The 21,639-nt window shown below is 43.8% G+C and overlaps 1 protein-coding gene across 2 annotated transcripts; it reads right to left on the bottom strand.

Moving 5' to 3' along the window:
• Positions 1-323: 323 nt before the first annotated feature.
• On the bottom strand, positions 324-15,728 carry MFSD14A (major facilitator superfamily domain containing 14A). Of its 2 annotated transcripts, none has more exons than XM_082314307.1 (12): positions 15,495-15,728; positions 9,815-9,910; positions 8,627-8,689; positions 7,867-7,994; positions 6,677-6,791; positions 5,307-5,525; positions 4,928-5,041; positions 4,347-4,418; positions 3,715-3,827; positions 3,461-3,558; positions 2,713-2,876; positions 324-406 (listed from the first exon to the last, which is right to left on the bottom strand). In XM_082314307.1, exons 1-12 carry the CDS (start codon positions 15,579-15,581, stop codon positions 380-382), a joined length of 1,296 nt encoding a protein of 431 aa, XP_082170433.1. In that variant the 5' UTR covers positions 15,582-15,728; the 3' UTR covers positions 324-379. The 2 variants fall into 2 exon arrangements, with proteins under 2 accessions (XP_082170433.1, XP_082170432.1); XM_082314306.1 differs by lacking the exon at positions 324-406 and adding an exon at positions 1,197-2,024.
• Positions 15,729-21,639: the final 5,911 nt, after the last annotated feature.

Here is a 21,639-nt window from a genome sequence, read left to right as displayed (position 1 = left end):
TTTCAATGGAAATATTAAATGGTTTTTATCAAAAACCGAGGAGTAATGTTTGAAGAGTCCTAACCCAACATCTCCCCTGTCCAGAAATGCCAAGCGGAGGTAAGTGCCAGAACGGCACGGTTGTACTCACCTTACCCTTCTCGGGAGCTTTCTTCCCAGCTTACTCGTTTCCCCACGCAAGGCAGCGCTACCGGACCAGCGCTGGGATGCACGTGCAAGCCCCAGATGGCAGCTGCCCCCTTCCAAGGTCTGTGCTTACGCTACTCTTCCTACTTCTGTCTCAGTAGGTGTAAATTAATGTGAATCGGTCCATTTCTCTTGAAGTACGGATTAAGCTGGTAATAAAAACGCGGTGGCCTTCCAGATCTCCCATTCAAATCTAAGATGGAACAAGACTGTAGCGGGCCTGGGAAGAAAGACCAAGGGCATTGCAGCAACTGCAGCGCACTAAAGGTCGCCCGTCTTTGTTCCCAGCCCCTTTCTCGTAGCCGGTCTCTATCGCGATCCTGTGCCCTTAGATCCGCCCCACAAAAGGGAGAGCATCCACCTGCTCAGGGCGGCCTGAGCTAACAGATGATACAACACCAGCCTGGACCTGTGCCCCTGACTTCTTCCCCACACCTACACTATGGAACTTAAGTTAAGGTTTTAAGAGACATTAACAATTGTTTAAAAATTCATTAAAATATTCAACTTTATTAACAGTATATTTACATATTTTTTTTTTTTCCTGCTCTTGGTCAACCATGGTGAATGTTCAAAGGTAAAAAAGCATTAAGCAATAACCACAAGATGAAAACATTTTAAACCTATACAATACTTTTTATACACAAATTTATACAAAGGAACACTTAAATAATACAACTGGACACAAAAATATACACTTTTAGAGAAATTCACATCAGTAATTGTATAAAGCTCTCTTCTGTACTAAGGGTCCTGAAAATGTCGGACTAAAACGTTAGCTCTGTAATGCAAAAGGGTTATTGTGACAGTCCTCAAAGGCCACGATATAGCACACGGACAGAGGCGAGGCTCTCAGCTTATGGTTCAGTCTCTGTATTCAAGTTTTGAGGTCCTTTATGATTACGCAAACATCAGAAATATAGTGGTATAATAAACGGTACTTAGGAAAGCAGCGTTTTGGAGCCACTATTAAAAGTTGTAGGCTCAAAACACCCACTTAATACTTAAACAAGTGTTTGATACTACCGTTTATTCAAAAATAGAAAGAGTAAATGCACTTACATAAAAATAACCTTTACTGTTCAGCAAGCGTGCTCGTGTGATTTTTCGATTAGTACAAACTTAAAAAAAAACCTGCCATGTGACTTTTAAAATAAAGGATACCAATTCACCACCTCCCTGCTCGAGGACATTTACATTAAGGCTTTGAATCATCTGACCCAAGATTTTACAACATTAAAATGAATGGGTCCACGCCGATGCTCGTATGTCTCATTGAGACGTAGCATGACTAGAATTAAAGCTCACCACCTTAAGGAAACAGAAGGACACATGCTCATGCCTTGGCTCTACTCTTTTTTGTCTCTGAACTAGAACGTCAAGTTTAGTAGTAACAGGATTTCATGGCAAGAGACAAGTATGTAACAGGTTGGTTTGAGAAGTAAATTATTCATTCAATGGCAACGTCTTTGGAGAAATGTCCTTTTTTTTTTTTTTTCCCCTACAAATTTCATGCAGAAAGATACTTCTTAAGATTACCTTAAGAAGTTACATTTTTGATGGAATTGGAATGTGTATCCCAAACTGCTGATGGAAAAAAAAAAAGTCTGAAAGGTCTTCCTGGATTTTTGTCATACATTTGTATCTTGCAGCAATGGTTCTTTAGCTTCACCGGGAGCCTGGGGACTGTGGGGGTGGCCGTGGCTGCCGCAGTGCTTCTTCCAGTTGCTGGAGCGTACGTTTAGGTTCGTGTGTTCAGGAATGAACAAGGCAACGAGCAGCGCCAGCAGCACAGAGCACGCTCCGAATAGGAATGGGGGGCCAGGAATGATGGAATTCTGAGAACAACAGCGTAACCCCAGGCAGTATTAGTGAACCTTAGACACGTGTTAACAGACTACAGTTGCTAATTACACAAATTTCAGGAGGGGGAAGCCCTTCTTCTGGCTCCACTAGCCCGTACAGTACGCGTCCCCGTGTGGAGTCTTTTAAAAGCAGCATGGAAAGAACGCTACATGCTCAGGCTTAGGAGAGGGAGGGAGCGCATGCTTCTTGGGATGCCTGCCAACTTCCTTTTCTAGGGCAAGGTCTTGCTGCTGGGTTTCCTCAACAAACTAGGATCTACTAGGAACTAAAAAATTAGAGAGCTCGGTTGGGAGACTGAAGGACAACAAAACCAAGCCATAGACGACGTGACAGGTAACTACGCTGTCAGGGAGACACGAGAGGAGGGGAGGCTGTGGTTATTACTCCATCCTTCCCGCAATCTGTTCTCTGTACCGGGCTCAGCAGTCGTCTAACTGCTACCAGCTCTGTCGCTTTGGAAGTTAAACTAAACCATACCATCTAGGTAAAACCAACCAAACAGATCAACAGCCCTCCCCAAGAGCGACTGCAGAACCTCTCCACATCCCTCAGGGACCGTCAGCGTAACTAAGTGCAATGCAGCAGCAGCCTCGAGAACGGGCGGGCACGTGACCCCCTCCCAATTGCTTGTTTTGGAATCGGTAAGTAAGAGAAGAGTACCTGCTGTAAATGGTACTGCGTGACCACGCTGCCTCCCGGCGGCGATTCAGGCATGGGGAGTTCATTCAGTTCAACATGAAATATATAGAATATAAAACCATAAAGTGCTGGTCCCAGTCCATTACACAGGCCTCGAATTCCCGTTATCATCCCTTGAACAACACCTGGGAAAAGGAAAAAACACCGTTCTCCATCTGTATTTATACATCTGTAAGTAACCACTTTTAATGGATTATGAACAGCTCAGTAAGACTTTATTCACTTCAAACCGACGCAAGGAGGGAAGCTTCTCTGGGTGGCACTAGAGGAGGGGTGCAGCACAACTGTCATTATAGCATACGCGAGGTTCTTCCACTCCCTACAGGCACGGGGTGGTGCTTCCCCCGCTGTGCTCGTTCCGGGACCAGGAGGTATGTATGCACTGTCCTTGCTACCGCTGCCACACGGAGAGAAAGCACTGCGCGGACAGCTAAGCTAACTTTTGTCAAAAGCGAGGAAAACGAATAGCATGTTAGGTTTGCTAAATGTTTTGCTCCTGTTGGGACCCGAGTGTTTTCCCTCTGTGCCAGAAGGAGGCGGTGCCCCTGTATGACCGCGTCCAGCTAACCTGGATTTTAACATTTTGTGACCTGTGCTCAGGTGCGGAGGCTGCTCTGCGCCAGGAGTCGGGCGGGCACCCTCGGGACACCCTGCCCTGTCACTCGCGGCGCTCTCTGACTGGAATTCAAAGTATTAGGACCAAACCCACCCTGCTGGTCAGCATCAGCAGTTCGTGACACCAGTGCGCTTACAGCTGGGAAAGTAATACTGGACATGGCTGCAACGGCTCCAGCTGCCCACATCATCCTGCAAGGAACACAGACGCAAAGTAACTGCTCTGCACGGGCAGCGTATGTATGCGTGTATACGTACATGCACGCACACTTCAGTGCTTCCCTGGGATAAAGGATAAGATCCAGAAAAACACTCTATCGTTCTGATATTAAAATGAAATTTACATACCATGGTTCTGATCCAAAGCCATACCAGGCAAGCTGTAGTATTTGAAATCCTAGGCCCAGTAGGATGGTATTTTTATTTCCAATGGACCGCATAAGTAAACTCAAAACTATTGTCTGACAGAGAGGGGGGAAAAAGTAAACAAACAAACAAACAAACAATCACTTTTTATTCTGAATGTTAAATACCTGCAGATAAATTAATAACTTTTAAAAGCAACAAAAACCCTCAAAACATTTTATTCTAAATGTTAAATACATGCAAATGAGCAAATTAATTTTAAAAAGCCAAGTAAAATTCTCCAAAAGCACCACTTGCCAAGTATTCAGGAGCCTCTACCAAGAAAACAGCATCATTTAGCAAGTAATATGAGCAAACTGTCACCCCTTCTTTGATGCACAACGGATTTACTGTTCCCAACCCCATACACTGTGGGTCTTGCTGAGCCCCCCCCGTGGGCAAGCTGTTTTTTCATCTAAGCTAAGGGACGAGCGTTAATCAATTGTTAGAGACTTAGAAAAACAGCTACAGAAAAGGTGAGTCACATTTCTGGAACCGCAGCGCCGTGGAAGTTCTCTGCAGCGCTTGGCTCTTTCCAAGTTCCCGAATCAAGGAAATTCCCAGCAGTAACTCACCTGTGCAATAATGGAAAGAATCCCAAGGACTGCTATAAATGCTGCAACGCTTTCAGATGAAAATCCCATTATCTGTATTAAAAAAAGGCAATTTGATTATTAACCGTAAAACGTGTATTATGATGTCACAAACATCAGTAGGAACACCATGCAGAAGACTGGGATTATTCAACTCCTCCCTAACTTAGGAAAAAAGTTGGGTTTTTTCATTAAATCAAGCAAGTATACAAAAATAAAGGGGCACAAATAGAAAACAAGTAAATGGTTCCCTCAAAAAAACAACAAAAAACCAACAAACCCTCCCCAACCCCCCCCCCCCCAGTTTAACATAGTGAACCTCACAGTCCAAGAATAATGAAAATTACAAAATATGAGGAATTGTTGTAGAAGTCCTTCATCTCTCTCCTCTCTTTTTGTCTCTCTTAAGAGAGACAAAAACAGAACAACAAGAGGACTTAAATCAGCTGCTGGAAGCTTTTAAACGCCACCAGTTATCTATGCTTTCCGGATGAATTCGGCAATACTGAAAACTTTCCGATACATTTATTTGTGTTCAAATCCATATCAAGACCTGAAGTTACCTGTCTGAGGTATAGGAAGAAGCTGGAGTATTGACCTGCCTCTGGGAGGTAGGAAAGAAAGACTGTTATGCAGATTAGCAGCACAATGGAGTCTTGGCCGACTTTCTTCAGTGACTACGGCAAGAAAAAAGCGTTACAAAACATTTAATCTTCATATTCAGAAAAGCACCTCAATTAACGAAGCTATTACGTGGTACCACCAAACCATTCCCTCCATGTTTAGCAAGATCGCTGGCAAAAGTATTAGCAGCGACGCAAGGTTAAACTTGAAAAAATACGGGCTTTGCTTTCCAAGCTTGAGAGGTAGTAAATGCAGTCTCTTCCCCATCTCCAAAGCTCACCGTGTACAACTAAAATACTCCATAATTAAATAGCTTACTGCAAAAGGGTCAGCCTGTTCCCACGAAATGGGTGCTCCCCAGGACGCCGGCCTCATCTTCTCTGGCAGCGATTCTGGTACAGCAACAAGAATAAAACAAATGTCCAACAAGGCTATTGCTGTAGCCAGGACCACGACCAAGCTGTCTCCGTAGACTCGACCAAGGTAGGCACCAATAGCAGGGCTGGTAACTAAACTGGCCGCAAAAGTTGCTGAAACCTAGAGCGAATAACAGCTGGTCAGATTTTCAATGGTATCCGCCAACAGTAGCATTACCCACTTTTCCTCCCTTTCAGAAGCCTAACCGTGCTCATCAGGCAGCGATTAAAAGTAACCTTTTCCCTGTGACTGTGTGGTAGCAGCTCCGTGTTTCAGACAGGCAAAATGTTTCAAGAAAAACAAATTTTTTTTTTTGATAACTGGACAGCAACGTGAGGCTCACAGCACTCTTGCATGTACTGACATAATTAGGTTTAATTAACTAGACAGTCTGATATCTCTGGGAAGTGATGAGCTGTATTTCATCTTCATATTAGTGAAATACGCAACGCCTGTTAAGAAAAAAAATCACGCCTATCAAGGGCATATTAAATTTAACATGCTGGTTAATCCAACTCGGTACAATAGATCTTCAGAAAGCAGTTTTCAGTTAACCAGCTGGCCTTGTCCTGAAAGATGGTAACTTTACAACCAAAGGAACGTTCTCAACATGTCTCAATCCTTGATGCGTGCAGGCAGAAAGAAACTATTTTGTTCTATATCCACTGCTTTCGGCTCTTCCTGCTGAATAGGACAATGGGTTCTCTAACTTGAACGCACCAAATAATTCTGCTAATCCAAAATACGTGGGGCTGTGAAGGCTGCTGAGATCTGGCGGGTTATCGGGAGACAACGGAGAAACGGAGGCGAGTTGTAAGAACTCAAGACAGACAAGTTACTCGGCTACGCTCGTTCTGAACGGAAGCGCAGCAGTGTGACCGGTGACGCGAGCAGCAGCGGTCAAGGTATCATACAATGGCAGTTCCAAAACTAGCCAGGAACAAAAGGTTAGATTTTTGAGAAGACGACAGAGTAGTGCTAGTGTGAGAAACGACGGAGGAGAACTAAAGCCCCTCATGGCATCGCTGACACCGACAATAACCGTTAAGACAGACATCTGAAAGACAGCTTTTAGGACGGTCATATTTTAAGTTAGAAGCAGAATAGTCAAGAGATACAGGACTGGATGACAAGGACAATTAAACAGAAAAACCTTACTCCAAACTAAAATCAACTTGCCAGAGAAGAAACAAAAATACAATTTCGAAAAGCTTTACCTATTGGAGTGTTTAGAACTGAATACCACAGAACAGAACCAAAAAAATACCTACCAAACCATAGGCCATGCTTCTTTCATGTTCTTGGGTTATGTCTGCTACATATGCAAAAACCACAGAAAAGGTCACTGCAAAAACTCCAGAGACAGAGATAACAGCGAAGTACCACCTAAGAACGGGTTAAAAAAACATTAGAACAGCTACATAGAAACAAAAAGTCTCCATTTACAATCCAAGCACCGTTCAACAGCAAATCATCTTGTCCAACTTTTCCTGACAAATATGAAGATAAACTTGGGTAAAGCCAATGTGAATGTGCCTTGATACCCTTGCATAACTCCTCCGTAGCGCACCGAGCACAAAAATAAACAGCATAATTTTATAACATCTACGAAAAGCTGCTGCGATTAAGTGCTTCTAGGAAGCGAGATGTCGGACCAACTCCAGTGGGACGCCTATGGCCCAAAGCGAATTAGGAACTTCAGTATTTTGAGAATCTGGTCGTTGAGAGGTCTCAACATTAGCCTTACCTTTATGCTACAGACACTGGCACTCATCGTTGGAAACATCAGTCCACGCTTGGAAACAAGCTACTTCCCAGAGACGGGATGAAGAATCCATGAACCAGAGAGAAAACCGAGAAGGCTCACGGAGCTACGTGGACAGCTGGCTCTGCCCCGCCTCAGGGCAGCCGTGCTATTTCAGCTGCGCCACGCGGGCAGTCCAACGCCACCGGGCGTTCTGAGCACGCACTGCCTGGGAAGGTACGTGCCAGTTAAGAGCTTGCTAACTTGCACACGGCGTGAAAGCCGCTGGATTTTAAAATTTGGGAAACAAAAGTATAGAACTGCAGCAACACTTTGAGTTACAAACGGTTACTTCATGCACGACCTAGCACTAGGTAAGGTTTTCATTTCTGCATAGTTCGTTAGTATTCAAGTAATATGGCCACAACCGGCACGGTTCACTGGAGAGCACTCTAACATCTGTTGCCAATGTCCCGAAGCAGGAAGCGAGGCCTACAAGACCGAGCTCAAAACCAGCAGCTCTTAAAATTCTGACCAAGGTGTTTGGCCTCATGGCAGCTACTTGAGCTTGACTCCGTTCTCCCAACTTTGCACCAAAGTACTACAAAAGCCTCAACCTTCCGCGGAACACAATATTTTATCAACACCGCCAGAAACATAAGCACTAGAGCAACCTTGACAAAAAACGGCAAATCTAGCGTGAAAGAATTTACTGACCATGGGCTGATCTTCATTAGTGGTATTGGCGCACAGGTGAAAAACACGGTTAGCAGCAAGAAGGACTTTCGTCCCCACACGTCAGAGAGGGCACCTATGAGTGGGGCACTGAGGAACGATAATAAGCCCTAAACGAAACAAAACATTTTAAAAGTTAGAACTACATGCTTCGAATCGTGATAGCCGACCACGCCTCAATCTGATAGCAGGCTGGGCTCTCTTTTCATTAAAGGTGATGACGACAGCGCAATGCATCAAAGGCAATATGGTCAAGCATTACTCATCTTCTATCCCTTGTCTGGTTACATAAAATTTGAGATTTGTTACCTCAGAGCTACACAAAATTCGAAATGCAGATGATCCAGTCATACCAGCAGTTTTATGAACTGTGTTTTATAGTTTTATATATTTCGAATTCATATAAACCTAAATGACTGAAGATACACTACTGGAGCAACAAGCTCCAAGTAAAAAATTCTCAAATTTTAACACCACGTGTGTCATTTAGGATTAGTCAACTACCTTTTTATTTGCTGAACCCAAACAGCAGGTACAGACCAAGCAATATCTTACTAAAAGTAAAATGATGCATATTTGCCTTTTAAGCAATCATTTATTCCCCTCTTCTATTTATACTGTGAAATACTGTGAAAGCTATGTTGAAAAACCTCTCGAATGTTTCTCTCTATTGGCAGTCATTTCTAGACTCCTCCCACCACTCACTTTAAATTGTACTTGTGATTAACTTTTGTCACCTTACCTTTACCCCTTGAATTAGGCCATTCATGAGAAATGTATGTTTTGGGAAGGTTTCATGCAAAACCTGGAGAAGAAATACAAACACTGTCATTTACACAATATTAACTATAAATATTGCTCGTGATGCATCCAGCTTCTACAGTGGCACACCCACAGTAGTTTTATGTTTTCATAGAATATAGGGAAAGGAAAAAAGACACACCACAAATCGTCTATTTAATCTTTAGTTCACGTGGAAGGTACTTTGAGATTTTAGCTCCGATTCATGTCATCCAACTTCAGCGTCTGAAATCTAAACAGACCACAGAGAACCTAGAAAATGATCTCAGGCCGGACCCTGCACACGCTACTGTGTCATCTGTAGGGGGCTGGGGAGAGAGAGGAGAGCCATCGCCATTCTGAAGCGCCTCTCAATTTGCTGACCAGAGCCCAGATACGCAGGTTAAAATAAGCACCGCTCTCGGTCTGGCTCGCGTTCTGCAAGATGGATTCCATTCAGTGACCGACGCGGGGTTTATAGCCAAGAGACTGCTCGTGGTTAACATCAGCCCACAGAGCCGCGCCAAGACTGTTTTAGGTGGAGTTTGCTTGGAGATCTTTAAGCCTTCGCTCCTTTTAATTTGTAAGTGTGTGTCACTCTCAAAGATCAAATCCAAATGGAAAGCAACCAACTACATTAGAAAATAATTTGGTACAAACACGCTGGTATGACTCTCTCGCTAATCACAGGGAAGCTCTGACTGGTGCAACAGGGTCTGCGCTCTGAAGCTTCCCTTTAAAGCACAGCCAGGTCAGCAAAGATCTCCCTACCTACACACGCATGCTTGCATAACTTTACCAAATTTCAAGTGTATTTTTGTCCTTACATTTGCAATGTGCCAACTTTTTGTAGCATCTTGAAAGGAAAGATAATTTCATTACTGTCTTACTGGTTTCAAGTCAGAAAATATTTACATGTAAGCTTGAGCGTTAGCAGACTTGCACATAAACAGCTATGCTGCATCATTACACTGCTTTAATGAAGTAATTTTAAATTCCTGATTCCAGGTAAAAATACAAAACTTTTCACTTGCACAACAGAGCAGCTCAATGACACATAATTTTCATTTAACTCAGAAGGTGTTCAGTGCCTTTGCAGTAATTGCCCCATCTCCCATACAGCGAGAAAAAGCTTAAGTGTCGCACTTACCACCAGAGTGGGCGCTGTCAGAAGTCCCCAAGCAAAAAACTCCAAGAAGATGACTATAACAGCATGGTAGACACTCGGTGAACCTATTCCTTGCGGCTAAAACAAGAGAAAAAACAGGTGATTAAAACATCTATCAATCTATCACAGTCAAGAGAAATGCATCTGAACACTAGAAACAGAAGGATTCAGAAGTGAAACAGGACTCAAAACATCGGAATACAGTTACTCAAGCTAACTGGTGCCAAGAGAAATTCCTTCCTTTTTTAACACTTTGCTGCTAAGGTCCTGAAGTGTCTTAATCTTCCGCAGAATACAAAGTGTGCTTCCATGTCAAATTAAAAAATAAACCACTTATACTGCCAGTCTGGGAAACAAGGATGCTACTGAAAGCAGAAACAGACTCTTCTTTGGAGAATTAGTTCCTTTTCCTTGAGAAAAATGCTTAAGCCCACACAATGCTGCATGGAAATCAAGTTTTCATAATTTCAAAACACAGTAGTGTTCACAGTTGGCTATTCCAAAATCTAATTACCTGGTGTGTCAAACACCTTTATAGTACTTCTGTTACCAAAAGACACCACGGCTACGTACCAAACTTTGATAGCTCTAAATCAGGAAAGAAAACCTGAAATAATGAGAAGTGAATCTCACGAACAGCACTGATCCCTTCCCAAATACTGAGAGCAGGCTTGTTAGCTACAACGTGCTTCAAATGTAGGAAGAGATCAGCATAAAAGATTTGAAATAAGGAACTTAAAATTCTTTGGTGATTTAGTATAATCAGAAGTAGCTTTTGAGGAGAACAAAAAGACCATGGGTGGGACAACCTGCTCATCTCATATGCTCTGTAAATGCTACCCTGTCAAACAACATGCCACAGTTCTTCATCTGCAAATTGAGGAAACGGTGCACTAATTATTTTGCTATGAAGGCAGTATGAATAAATCATCAGAAATCTCATATGCATTCTTTAAGCTCAGAAGTGCTGCCTCAACATCTGCTTTCCCGGCTTTGCATGAAGGTGAGTTACCAACAGAGTGGCACCGATTTGATTAGACCTAGCATTTATACTGAGCAAACACACGCAGGCTAAGGTCCTCAGCTGCTTCTCGGGAAGGCTCGGGGGATCCTATCAACGTGTACAAATATCTGATGGGAGGGAGGACAGACGACACAGCCAGACTCTTCTCAGAGGCGTCAGTGAGAGGACTGGAGGCGCACGCTGAAATACAGGAAATTCTACTTAAGCCTTGAACAAAACAAACCCCTGGAAACAGGCTGCCCAGGGAGGCGGTGGAATCTCCATCCCCCAAACCCAACTGGACACAGCCCTGAGGAGCCAACTGCTCCAGCTGACCCTGCCTGGGGTAAGAGAGTGGGTAGTTACAGGATGGTTGGGGTTGGAAGGGACTTCTGGAGACCACCTAGTTGGCTTAGAGATGTTCAGAGATGCCTTCCAACCCCAAATACTACACAATTTTAAGTTTCAGTTAGGTAATACTAGAGTCTTTTATTACAAGATTTATGCAATTCATACCTAGCTTTTCTTTCCAGATTCTAATATTCCCAACCTGGTGGGGGGGGGGGCGCTTTTGAACAACTGTACGAAATAAATACAGAAAACCACACTGGCCATTCACCCCTATTGCTAGAAAAGATCACAATTTTCAAAAGTAACCATATCAAGATGTAAAAGGTGAGCTACAAAAGTACCTTAGCACTCTACTATTTTTCTTTCCCAAGCCCCCTTCAGTAAATACAGACATACCATACAGATGTTTGCTACTTTTTCATCCTTTTCTCTTAAGGAGGTAAATTAACAGTCTTTATGGGTACAGAAAGTGGCTATAATTATCTTCACTTCCCACAATTCCTCTCCCTTTCCACCCACAACCCTTATTTTAGTTTTAAGTTAAAAATTTATCCAGCTCTGCACAAACTGCAAGTAACAAATCTTAGCTGTTTGGCTAAGTCTGATACAGAAAATAAGGTTCATTCTCACAGTCCCCAGGTTCCTGTCACGTTACTGGCTCGTGACCCCCAAGGTATTACAGACGGTGAGGTGGGAGTCATGAGCCACCCCTGTCCCTCCAAGCACCCAGGGTCGAAAGCACCCCCGTTCCGTTCCCACGCAGCAAACACCAGCTCAGCAGCCATCTGTCTCTGTGCTGCCCTCGTCCAGTTCTGGGCAGCTCCTCGGAGATCACATGCACAAACCGAAACAGCAGAATGGTACTAGTGGCTCTTCTGCACAGCTAAACCGTTGGCCATTTCAGAGGCACACAAGCGGGTGGCTGCTGCCATGTCATCCAGCTGTAAGCAACCTGATCAGATCTTTCCATTACACTGGCAGGAACAAACAGAAGTGACATTTAGATCACTAGGGTTAAACTGCCTTGCTTTCTTGTTGCTAATGCTCACTGATCACAGGTACTGTTATTTGTTCTTATCTATAAGAAAAGGAAGTAATTCAGTCACATTTAGACCATCACCTGTATAGCTACTTTTAAAAAATGGTTGCAACTATAAAGTACCAAAAATACTCCTGAGGTGGAGGAAAGAGGGAAAGAGATTAATAAGCGGTTACATTACAGTGCATTAAGATATATTATGTGCATTCAGTCTGCAAGGCTGAAGTACTAGTCTGATGGACCCTCCTACCCCAACACGTACAGTGCAGGTGTTGGGTATTCAGCCCTGTCTTACTCTACAAACCTGCCCCGCTGCGCTTTACAAACTGGCTGATGTAGTGCAATGTAATAACCTAAGTGCACTCAAATCAGAAGGCCTTGCACCTGGAGATAAAGGATACAGCGCCTTTGTGTGAACAGCCTGGAACTGAGATGTTCCAATCAGCGCACCAGCAGCCCTTCTCCGCAACCACGTAGCCAGAGCAGAGAGTACTTATGTTTGGCAAAATCTGGGGCACTAAACAGTGCTCTAAGAATGCCCCTTTCTCTAGCTAGAGAAATGTCTTTCATCAAAAACTTTGTACTGTCAGTCGTGCCAGTGATAAGAAGTGTATATGCCAGGCAACCCTAAGAACACACACCTGACAGCAACAGAATAACCATCCAAGCAACAAGCGCATCAGATAGAAGACCGCAGCTGCTGCTCCTCTGCTGGAAAGGAAAAGGCACCAAATAAAGTATTACGGTCTAATTCTCTCCAGCACTGCCCAGGCATATACCTCCTAATTCATTTCATGCGTGCTTGAAAAATACGTAACCTTACATAAGATGAATTCCAACTGGTCATAAAGGAAGGCAAAATTAAAAACAGCGTTGAAACTCCTTCACTGGTGTTACTGCCTCTCCTTTGGTGAATCTGACAACACACACTTGAGTACGCACACCATTACACACAGTTTTCTGTGATACAGCTACTAAGCTGCAACACAAAAATACCACCATGCACCACCCCAGCCTCCCGCACCACCCACCACCTCGCCAAGGGGACCCAGCGCAACCTGCGGCAGGAGGGGAGCCTTCGCAGGGGCAAGGGGTGGTTTTCCCCTTTTGCTTGGTTTTTCCCTTCCACATCAGAACCAGTGATTAGAAGTGACAATAAATTAAACTGACTGAAGTTCCCCACCAGTAAACTCTTTTTGCCTGCGACGCTGCCTCATTGAACAGCTGTATATTCTTGCCGGCAAAAGAGTCACACGGTTTTCTTTGATGTCAAATAGTTTCAAAATAAACCGATCAGGCTGGAAACTGTACACTTAGATGCTTGATTACTGGTTTGCCAGTAGGAGACATTCAAGACATGGGCCATTTTCATTTACCTGCTTCCCATAATGTCACATAGCATGTTGGGTAAGCAAAGAAACTAAGGAGACTGAGCACAGAAGACTAATTAAATATTTCAGCAAACATTAAAAAAAAAAAAACAAACCAACAAAACCAAGCATAAAGTTTTTGCTGTCATTATAAAGACTACTCTGCTATACCAGACTTCATAATGTATTTAAAACAAATAAATTCTCAAAACATTTGTTTGAAGGCAAAAAATACCACAAGCTGTTATTTTTGTTCTCTAACAACAATCTACATACCTTCATCTACTGTTTATGGCCCACTTTCCCACTGTTCTAAAAACAACTGAAAATTGTACAGAACTCATGTAAGTTTGCACTCTGCTTTTGAAACTGGTGGGAGAGACTGAATGCAGCACCGTAAGTATCACTGAATGCAGTTGTTATAATATCCTTTCTCCTCTCTTGGCAAAAGAAAGTTAGAGATAAAGGACACTTGGAAGTATATTGTATTTCAATCAGTGACTACTCCAAAGAGAAATTCTGAAGCACCATGTCCCGTGATTAACAACATTTACCCTGCTTCCCATTCTAAAATATTTGTATTTAACATTTGCACAAGATAATCTTGTACACTTCTATCTTTACAAAGAGCAGGAAAACATCAACATCCGTCACTGGAATTAGTTTTGTTTCTTACCACTAAATAACCCAGACAGTTGGTCACCACCTCCATGAACAACTGTAGCGACTCTGACACCTCCCTCTTTGCCATTATTGCTCCAAAAAGGCAAACTGAAAGGCCACCAGCGACTTTGTCTGTCAAGATGTCTCTTTATTTGAAATAACGACGCTGTATTTAGAAGAGTGCACATCAAAGCTACACAATGTTACACAGTGGAAAAAATCCAGGAGCAATGATACATTGGAAGTGACGCTACTCATCAATGAAAAAACCCAAGCTCCGACAGCCAAAACACTTAACAGCTTCCTTTCTTTTCAAAACGTGAGTATTTAAGAGGAAGCAAGATAGTGGGAGGGAACCGCAAAACACTTCTTCCAGGCATCCTTTACGGGATCTCTCTGATGCGAGCAAGAGTCTGCCCCAGACAGACTGTGGCTGGCCTCCTCCTTCTCAGACTGTGGAAAGGGAGAGGACAGAGGGCTGCAGTGATGGCGGGCCGCTGCCCTGCGGGCTCAGCCCGCCCCAGAGGGGCTCAGCCCACCCCAGAGGGGCTCAGCCCCGCAGCAGAACCGCGTCCCCACCGCACTCGGTGCTGCCCCCTGCCCCTCACCACGGCCAGCCGCCCGGCGATGGTGCCGCCAGCACAGGCGGCTTCCCAGCAGCGGTTCCTTCCGCAAAGACTCATTTAAATAGTTTTCAACGCCAGGTTAGGTTTAGACACGTACCGCACGACCTGGGACAAACGCGAGCGATCTGCAGTTACCTATGCCTAACTCCGGAGCCGCCGCCGTTGTGCACTCCTGCTCCTGAGCGCTAACGATCGGCCCCCGCTGAGGAAGCGCACTTCGGAGGTCGGCCCCAAGCACCCTGCCGCCCTTACAGGTGGTTCTCGGCCAGCTGCCTCAAGGAAGCCGGCCCGGGACGCCGGAACGAAGCTGTCGGGGCTGCAGCAGCCCGCACCATAAAAGAAACCGAAACCTCGCCGCCGAGCTCAGCCCGCCGCCGCCGGAGCCCGGCCCGCCGCCGCCGCCGCCGGAGCCCGGCCCGCTCGCAGGCCGCCAGCCGCGGCTGCCCGAGGCCTGCCAGCCCCGCCGCGCCCGGCCCGGCCCGGCCGCACCTGCCTCGGCCCCCCGCCCGCCCGCTGCCAGCCCTCCGCATCGCGGCGGGACGCCCCGGGGCTCCGCCGCCGCCATCCCGCCCCACAGCCGCCCCCCCGGAGCGGCCCCGCCCGGCCTCACCGTCCCGCCGTCCTTAATGATGATCTTCTTGGCCAGCATGATACTGCGGTTCACGGCGCGTTTCTTCTTCTTCCCCCCCTGGGTCATTTTACCATCCTACGGCCCCGGGGGGGGGAGCGGGGCAGCAGCGGACCCTCCCCAGCAGCCGGGCCTGGGCCTTCCCTTCCCTTCGCCTCCCCTCCCCGCGCGGCCGCCGCCACCGCTCACGCACCCGGCGCCATCTTGGCCAGCCGCCCCCGGGCCCCGCCGCCGCCGCGCATCACGCGATCGCCCCATTGGCCGGACGCCGGTCACGTGCGCAGCAGGGGCCGCGCGGGGCACCGCCCGGCCGCCCGCCCTTCCCCCGGGCCCGCCGCGCCCCGGCGGGGCCTCGCGCGCGGCCTTTCCGAAAATTAATGGTTAGGGTTGGAAAAAATAAATGCATTTACAGAAATAAATAGAAGAGAAGAGACTGCTGCCAGACGCCGTGCCGCTCGCTGTGACGCGGCCGGCAGAGCCAGTGCCCCAGGAAGGGGGAGCCCTGCCTGCCGCCTCTCCCCGACCGACCTCCATCTTCTGGCCCACCGGTCCCCGCCGGCGCTGCTGGGGACGCCTGGCCTTTTGCCCTATCCCCGCAGCACCGGGATTTTAAATTACATGATGGCGGCCCTCTCTGCCCCTCAGAAGCCTCGGTTTCTCGTGTACCTCGGCAAGCACCGACCCTCCCAGCTGCCCCCTCCCAGCCGAACCCGGGGGGTCGCTTCCAGCCCTCTCCTCCCTCCCCAAGAGGCCTGGAAAAAAGCAGCAAAAAAGGCAGGTCCTTTATAAAGGATATACCTGCTAGACGTCAAAAGACATTTCTAGAGCCAAAGTACGTAACCACAGACATAAGCCATGTTCAAAACCCAACTTGGAGACGTTCTGCTTTCTTACTCTCAAGCTTTAAACTTCGCCTATGGAAACTCTAACAACTTTAAATGGGCAGGCCATTTCAGGTTCTCATTTACCACACAGCCTGAAGGTAATACGATAACAGGGATCGGCTTTCCCAAGGCATCATACCCATTAGCGGAGAAAATCTTTTACAAATGTGTGCTATTATTATTATTAATGATTCTGTGGCTTATAGTTTAAATTCCTTCACCACTGATGTCTGGCAGCACTAAACGGAGCAACATCTGTCCACATCCAGTCCTATTACATTCACGATCTCGGACACAACTCTCCATGGCCATATCCACATACCAGTCTTTCCTCTATGTTCTTCTTCACTCAGTCCTCCACCTTCCAGCCCTCTTTCTGCATATCCCCATCTCCCGCGACACCCCTCTTTCCCCCAAAACCTCAGCCGCGCAGTAACATCTTCCCTGTCCATACAAACAGTGGCGGCTACGCTGAACCTCAACCCTAACACGCAGCTGTACTCCAGCTCCCTGACAGGCAGGCACCGCTACCCTAACAAAGGGGTGTAAATCACTTGCCACTGAAGATCATGTGGGCTTAAGTGAAACTATTAGCCTTAAGACCAAGCAGTCTCTTATCATAATGCAGCGTTTAAGGAATTTAGCATTTCAAGAGGCGTAGCCCTACTCTGGCCAATGGCTCTGCTCTGGTCTCACAGTGCGACAAAGGCAAGTAGGCTCTAGCTCATGACACGAAGCATGGATCTACCCGGCTACCCATAGGGAAAAAAGGATGTTTGCAGCCATTGCTACTATCAGTCTTTTGTTACAAGTCTTAATAAGTTATGCCAAGTATGTGACAAGTCTGTTCCAGGGTCTCTCACCTCTTCTACTTGAAAAGGAGAGGGGTCCTAAAATTTTGGCACCGTTTCAAGTCTACTCCTTGGAGAGAGTGCTGCTACATTTTGGTGGGAAAGTCACACAGAGACATGTGCATGATATGTAAGGAACTCACATAAAAAAGTTAACACGACTACATCTCAGCAAAGACATTTTGTAACTAGGCTGATTAAACAGATGTTTTTCCATCCACACCTTTATATTAGACCAACCCCCCCTTATTGATGTCATTATCCCAAAATAAATGCATCTTAAATATCAAGTTAAATATCATGCAGGCTGAGCAGATGATTCAAGTAAGAATTCCTACATTTAGAATAAACTCCAGATAAATATGAATTGCTTTTGCTGTCGTGAATTTCAGCCAGCTACACGTTTTCAAATATCAAACTCCACTTACCTATGTAAGTCCCGACATAATCCTCTCTGCCATTATTTAACTGAGAGACAAATTCCTGACAAACATTTGATCTCCTGAAGAAGAGAAACAAAAATTGTCTGTTACCTCTAAACACCTGTAGTGTTCAACCTTCTATACAAAGTAAATGCATAGTAGTACCTGCTAGCTGTAGAAGATACTACCATCTTTTTGGAAGCAGAATGAAAACGGACAGAGTACTGACCATCTCCCAAGGGAAACCCTTGATTCTAAAGCACAGACAGACGACGGTTTCAATGGTTTTGGGTAAGACTCCTACAGATTGATTTTAGGCCAAGCTCGAAGATCACTGTCCCCTGCATCCCAGTACTCTGTACCAGCTATGCTCCTTTGGTTAGTTGCTGAATGATTCATTTCTGTCACCTCATGGCCTAAAATTTTCAGTTTAAATCATGCTGCACGTGATCACTAAGATCAGAGCGGAACTGACAAAAGGAACTGACAGAAATGAAGAGTCCTGAAAATTGCTGGTAGCTGGTGAAATGACCTGATTTTATTATCTGTATCTCTGGAAAGAACAGGGAACTATGTTATCCACCATCTATAGCAATGCATTTGTGAACTCTGTTCAGGTCTTTGATATATTAGGCATTGGAACAGACTGTCCAGGGAAGCGGTGCCATCACAATCCCTGGAAGTATTCAAAAAAACGTGTGGATGTGGTGCTTAGGGACATGGTTTAGAGGTGGACCAGGCAGTGAGGTTAATGGTTGGACTCGATGATCTCAGAGGTCCTTTCCAGCCTCAAGGATTCTATGATTCTATATTGTAAATTATAGCTATACAAAACCTCAGCTTCTAAATTGTAACATGAATCAATGGATTGTGTTGTATTCTAGAGGGTATATTGTATAGTACTTTCCACTGCTATCAAAATTAAGTATTTAAAATGGCGGGGGAAGCTACTGAATCACCAGCTGTCTCCTGGTAACTTGTGGCAAAACTCTTCTACAAAGGATTACAGTGTTTTACAATCGCACACCATACTATAGCTTGGTACTTGATACCCAGGCGCTCCCTACCACCTCCAGTTTAGGAACTTCAGTCCTGAATAAGGAGATCAGGGGTCTTCAGACCAGAGGAGTGCAGAGACAGTCAGTCACAAGAACACTGCTGGAATGCGATTCACAAGAAGTCATGATACAGTGGCCAAAAAGAAGCATGTCTCAGTCAAAATTAAATTTATGGCAAAATTCAGTAAGCGGTATGTTAAAAGATACCACTAACAAACATCTTAGAATAGCCTCCTGGAGTTTACAGAAAATTATGCCAAAAATTATGTTCTGAAATAATAAATGTTAATTAAAACATTGTTTTATTTCTGCTAAAATATGCATAAGGCAAGGCTCTCCATTTACAAAGCGCTCAAACAGTTTTATATCATATTCGTAATAAAAGCCGGTGCTTAATTTTCACCAGTTTATTACTATAATGACATTATCTACACATACAGGAGGAAAAAAAGACAGTATTTTACCTCAATATGGATTAAAAAAAGACCGTATTAGGTCACATAAGATGCATTCCGTTGTTCAGCAGTGTTATAAAAAAAAACCAACTGTTTCCAAACTGCCTGGGAACACCATCTATTAGAATTGTATTCAGTGTCATCACACACAAGTATCATTACCAACATATAAAAAAAATCCTAAGACTACCTTAAAAATTTTGCTACAATGGTTGAATACGTGATTTATATTTGGGCTCATATATTTAAAATTAAATTTAAAATATATTGACAATAAAGACAAACTTTTAAAAAAGTGTCACTCATGGCAGCAAATATAAACATATGCTTAGCATATATGCAATTCTTACCAAGCTATAGGCTGCTAATGAAATGAATATGGCTCATTACACCCAGAACAATGATGGAAGGTTGAAGGCAAGAGTTAAAAATGTCATGTCTACTCTTGGAAGCAAATGTGCAGCAGACATTCAATAATGAGCACTGAACCCCACTTATTTTGCTGCATTTCCCCCTGCATTTTTTTCCAGTAAAAACACCTTAATTCTAGAGATCTAAAAACATATAATGAGCTTACCTGGAAAGAGCAGAACTCTTTAGTAACTTCCTGTGGAAAATAATCAGCATTAAAAATGAACAGAACAATGAAAACAAAGGCAAGGAAACACTTCTTGGACTTTGTCACAATAGCTGAACACCATAGGTAATGATACGCTACCACACATGTGGTATAATACCATGTTATAGATAAACATTACCTTTCTAACACACAAAAAAAACCTTAATGTTTTTTAATATCTCATTTTTACAAAACATGGATTTCAGAGAAGAAAACAACGAATAATCTTCCTCATTCACAATACCCAGCAAGAAACACTGTCAATGGGAGGAAAATGAACAACAACTTCAAATTTGGAGAACGATGATCACTTAAATACAACAGAACATGCACGGCCGATATGGAAGTATATTAAAATATGAAAATTACTGACAACGAAAAACAGAAGAAATGCAACGTTTCATTTATCAATTTTAAAACAGTTTAACAAAATCCATTACAGTCTTTTGAATTACAGCCATAAAAATAAGTTAGGAACGCAAAACAATTATGTACTTCGAAAAATCTGTGAGAGGACTGTAGGAGTAACTGAAAGGCAAGCATATGCTACCAAAATAAGATTTGTTTTTTGAGGAAAAATAAAACAATAGTTTCTAAAAACTTACAGTAAAAACCCCAAGGTGTTAGCTTGTGGAAGCCGGTTCTAGAACATTAATCTACCCATTATTACAGCAAACAAAAAGGGAAGTTTTCTTATAGTTTGTCTAAAACAAAGAAGTTGAATAGAACTACAAAATTTTCTGAATTCTTTAAGAAAAAAGATTATTGGGCACTTGCGGATAGCACAGAACTACAATGTTTAAAAAAAAGTTTGTCTTACTTCATTAGAGTCAAGATTTTCCACCACTGAACTGATGATTTATTTTGCTTTGAAGAGAGTTGTAAGTTTATTGTTATTTGACCATTTATCATGTATCCCAAAGATTCTCAAATAAAACTACCAAATATCCAAGTATTCAATAAATACTAGTACTCCCATTATGCAAGTCTTAAAAAAAAAAAAATCACATAATTCAAGTTATTGCAAATAAATACTTAGCTAAAACTTTATAAATATTTAAATAAAATTCTGCTAAGTATAGGTTAGCCTCCTAAATATACAACTAAACTAACAAATTTATAGTCTAAAAGACAGAAAAATAGTTCAGAAAGACAGGTTTATTTTTTGAAAGTTAAACTCCTAGGTTGCTTTTAGGGCAAACTCAAAGCACACTATTCCCTACATCCCAATGCTCTGTGCTAGCTATGCTTCTTTGGTTAGTTAATGAGTTATAGACTTAAAACTGCTTTTTTTTTTTTTTTTTAAATTTTAAAGTCCACATACAAAGGTATCCCAATGAGAAAATGTGCATATGCTCCGAGATTGCAAAGGTTACAGAAATCAGTAAACCCTCCTCAAGTCCCTTCTGTTCTCAAGAAACATACGCTGTCTTCCCTCTGTCTAGAATAATGCTTTTCAACCTGGACGGTCTCAGACAAGAGTCTTTCCTTAGCCTTTACAGGCTAAAGAGAGCTAAAAATGCAAATTTATATTTCCTTTACAGCAACAAGTGTATGAAGAGATCTATCCCTCTACTGGAAAATTTAATGGAACTGTAAATTGAAAGCATGGAAGAGTCACTGATCTACGGACAGGAGTTACTGTTCCTTAGCACAGCAGATATATTGTTTTCCAAAGCTGTATGACATCCTATTCAAAAGCAGAGAGCACATATTCCTGTTCTTTCCTTATTGACAAATATTGACAGGTGCACCTGAAATATTCAAACTGGGTTATATCTAACAGAACTCCAGCAACATGGTGATTATTTGGCCTGTTTGGTCCCTTCCTGCGCAAC

This window comes from Platalea leucorodia (genome assembly GCF_965183815.1).
Source record: "Platalea leucorodia genome assembly, chromosome: 5".
NCBI lineage: Eukaryota > Metazoa > Chordata > Aves > Pelecaniformes > Threskiornithidae > Platalea > Platalea leucorodia.
This window is presented reverse-complemented; position numbering and strand designations above follow the sequence as displayed.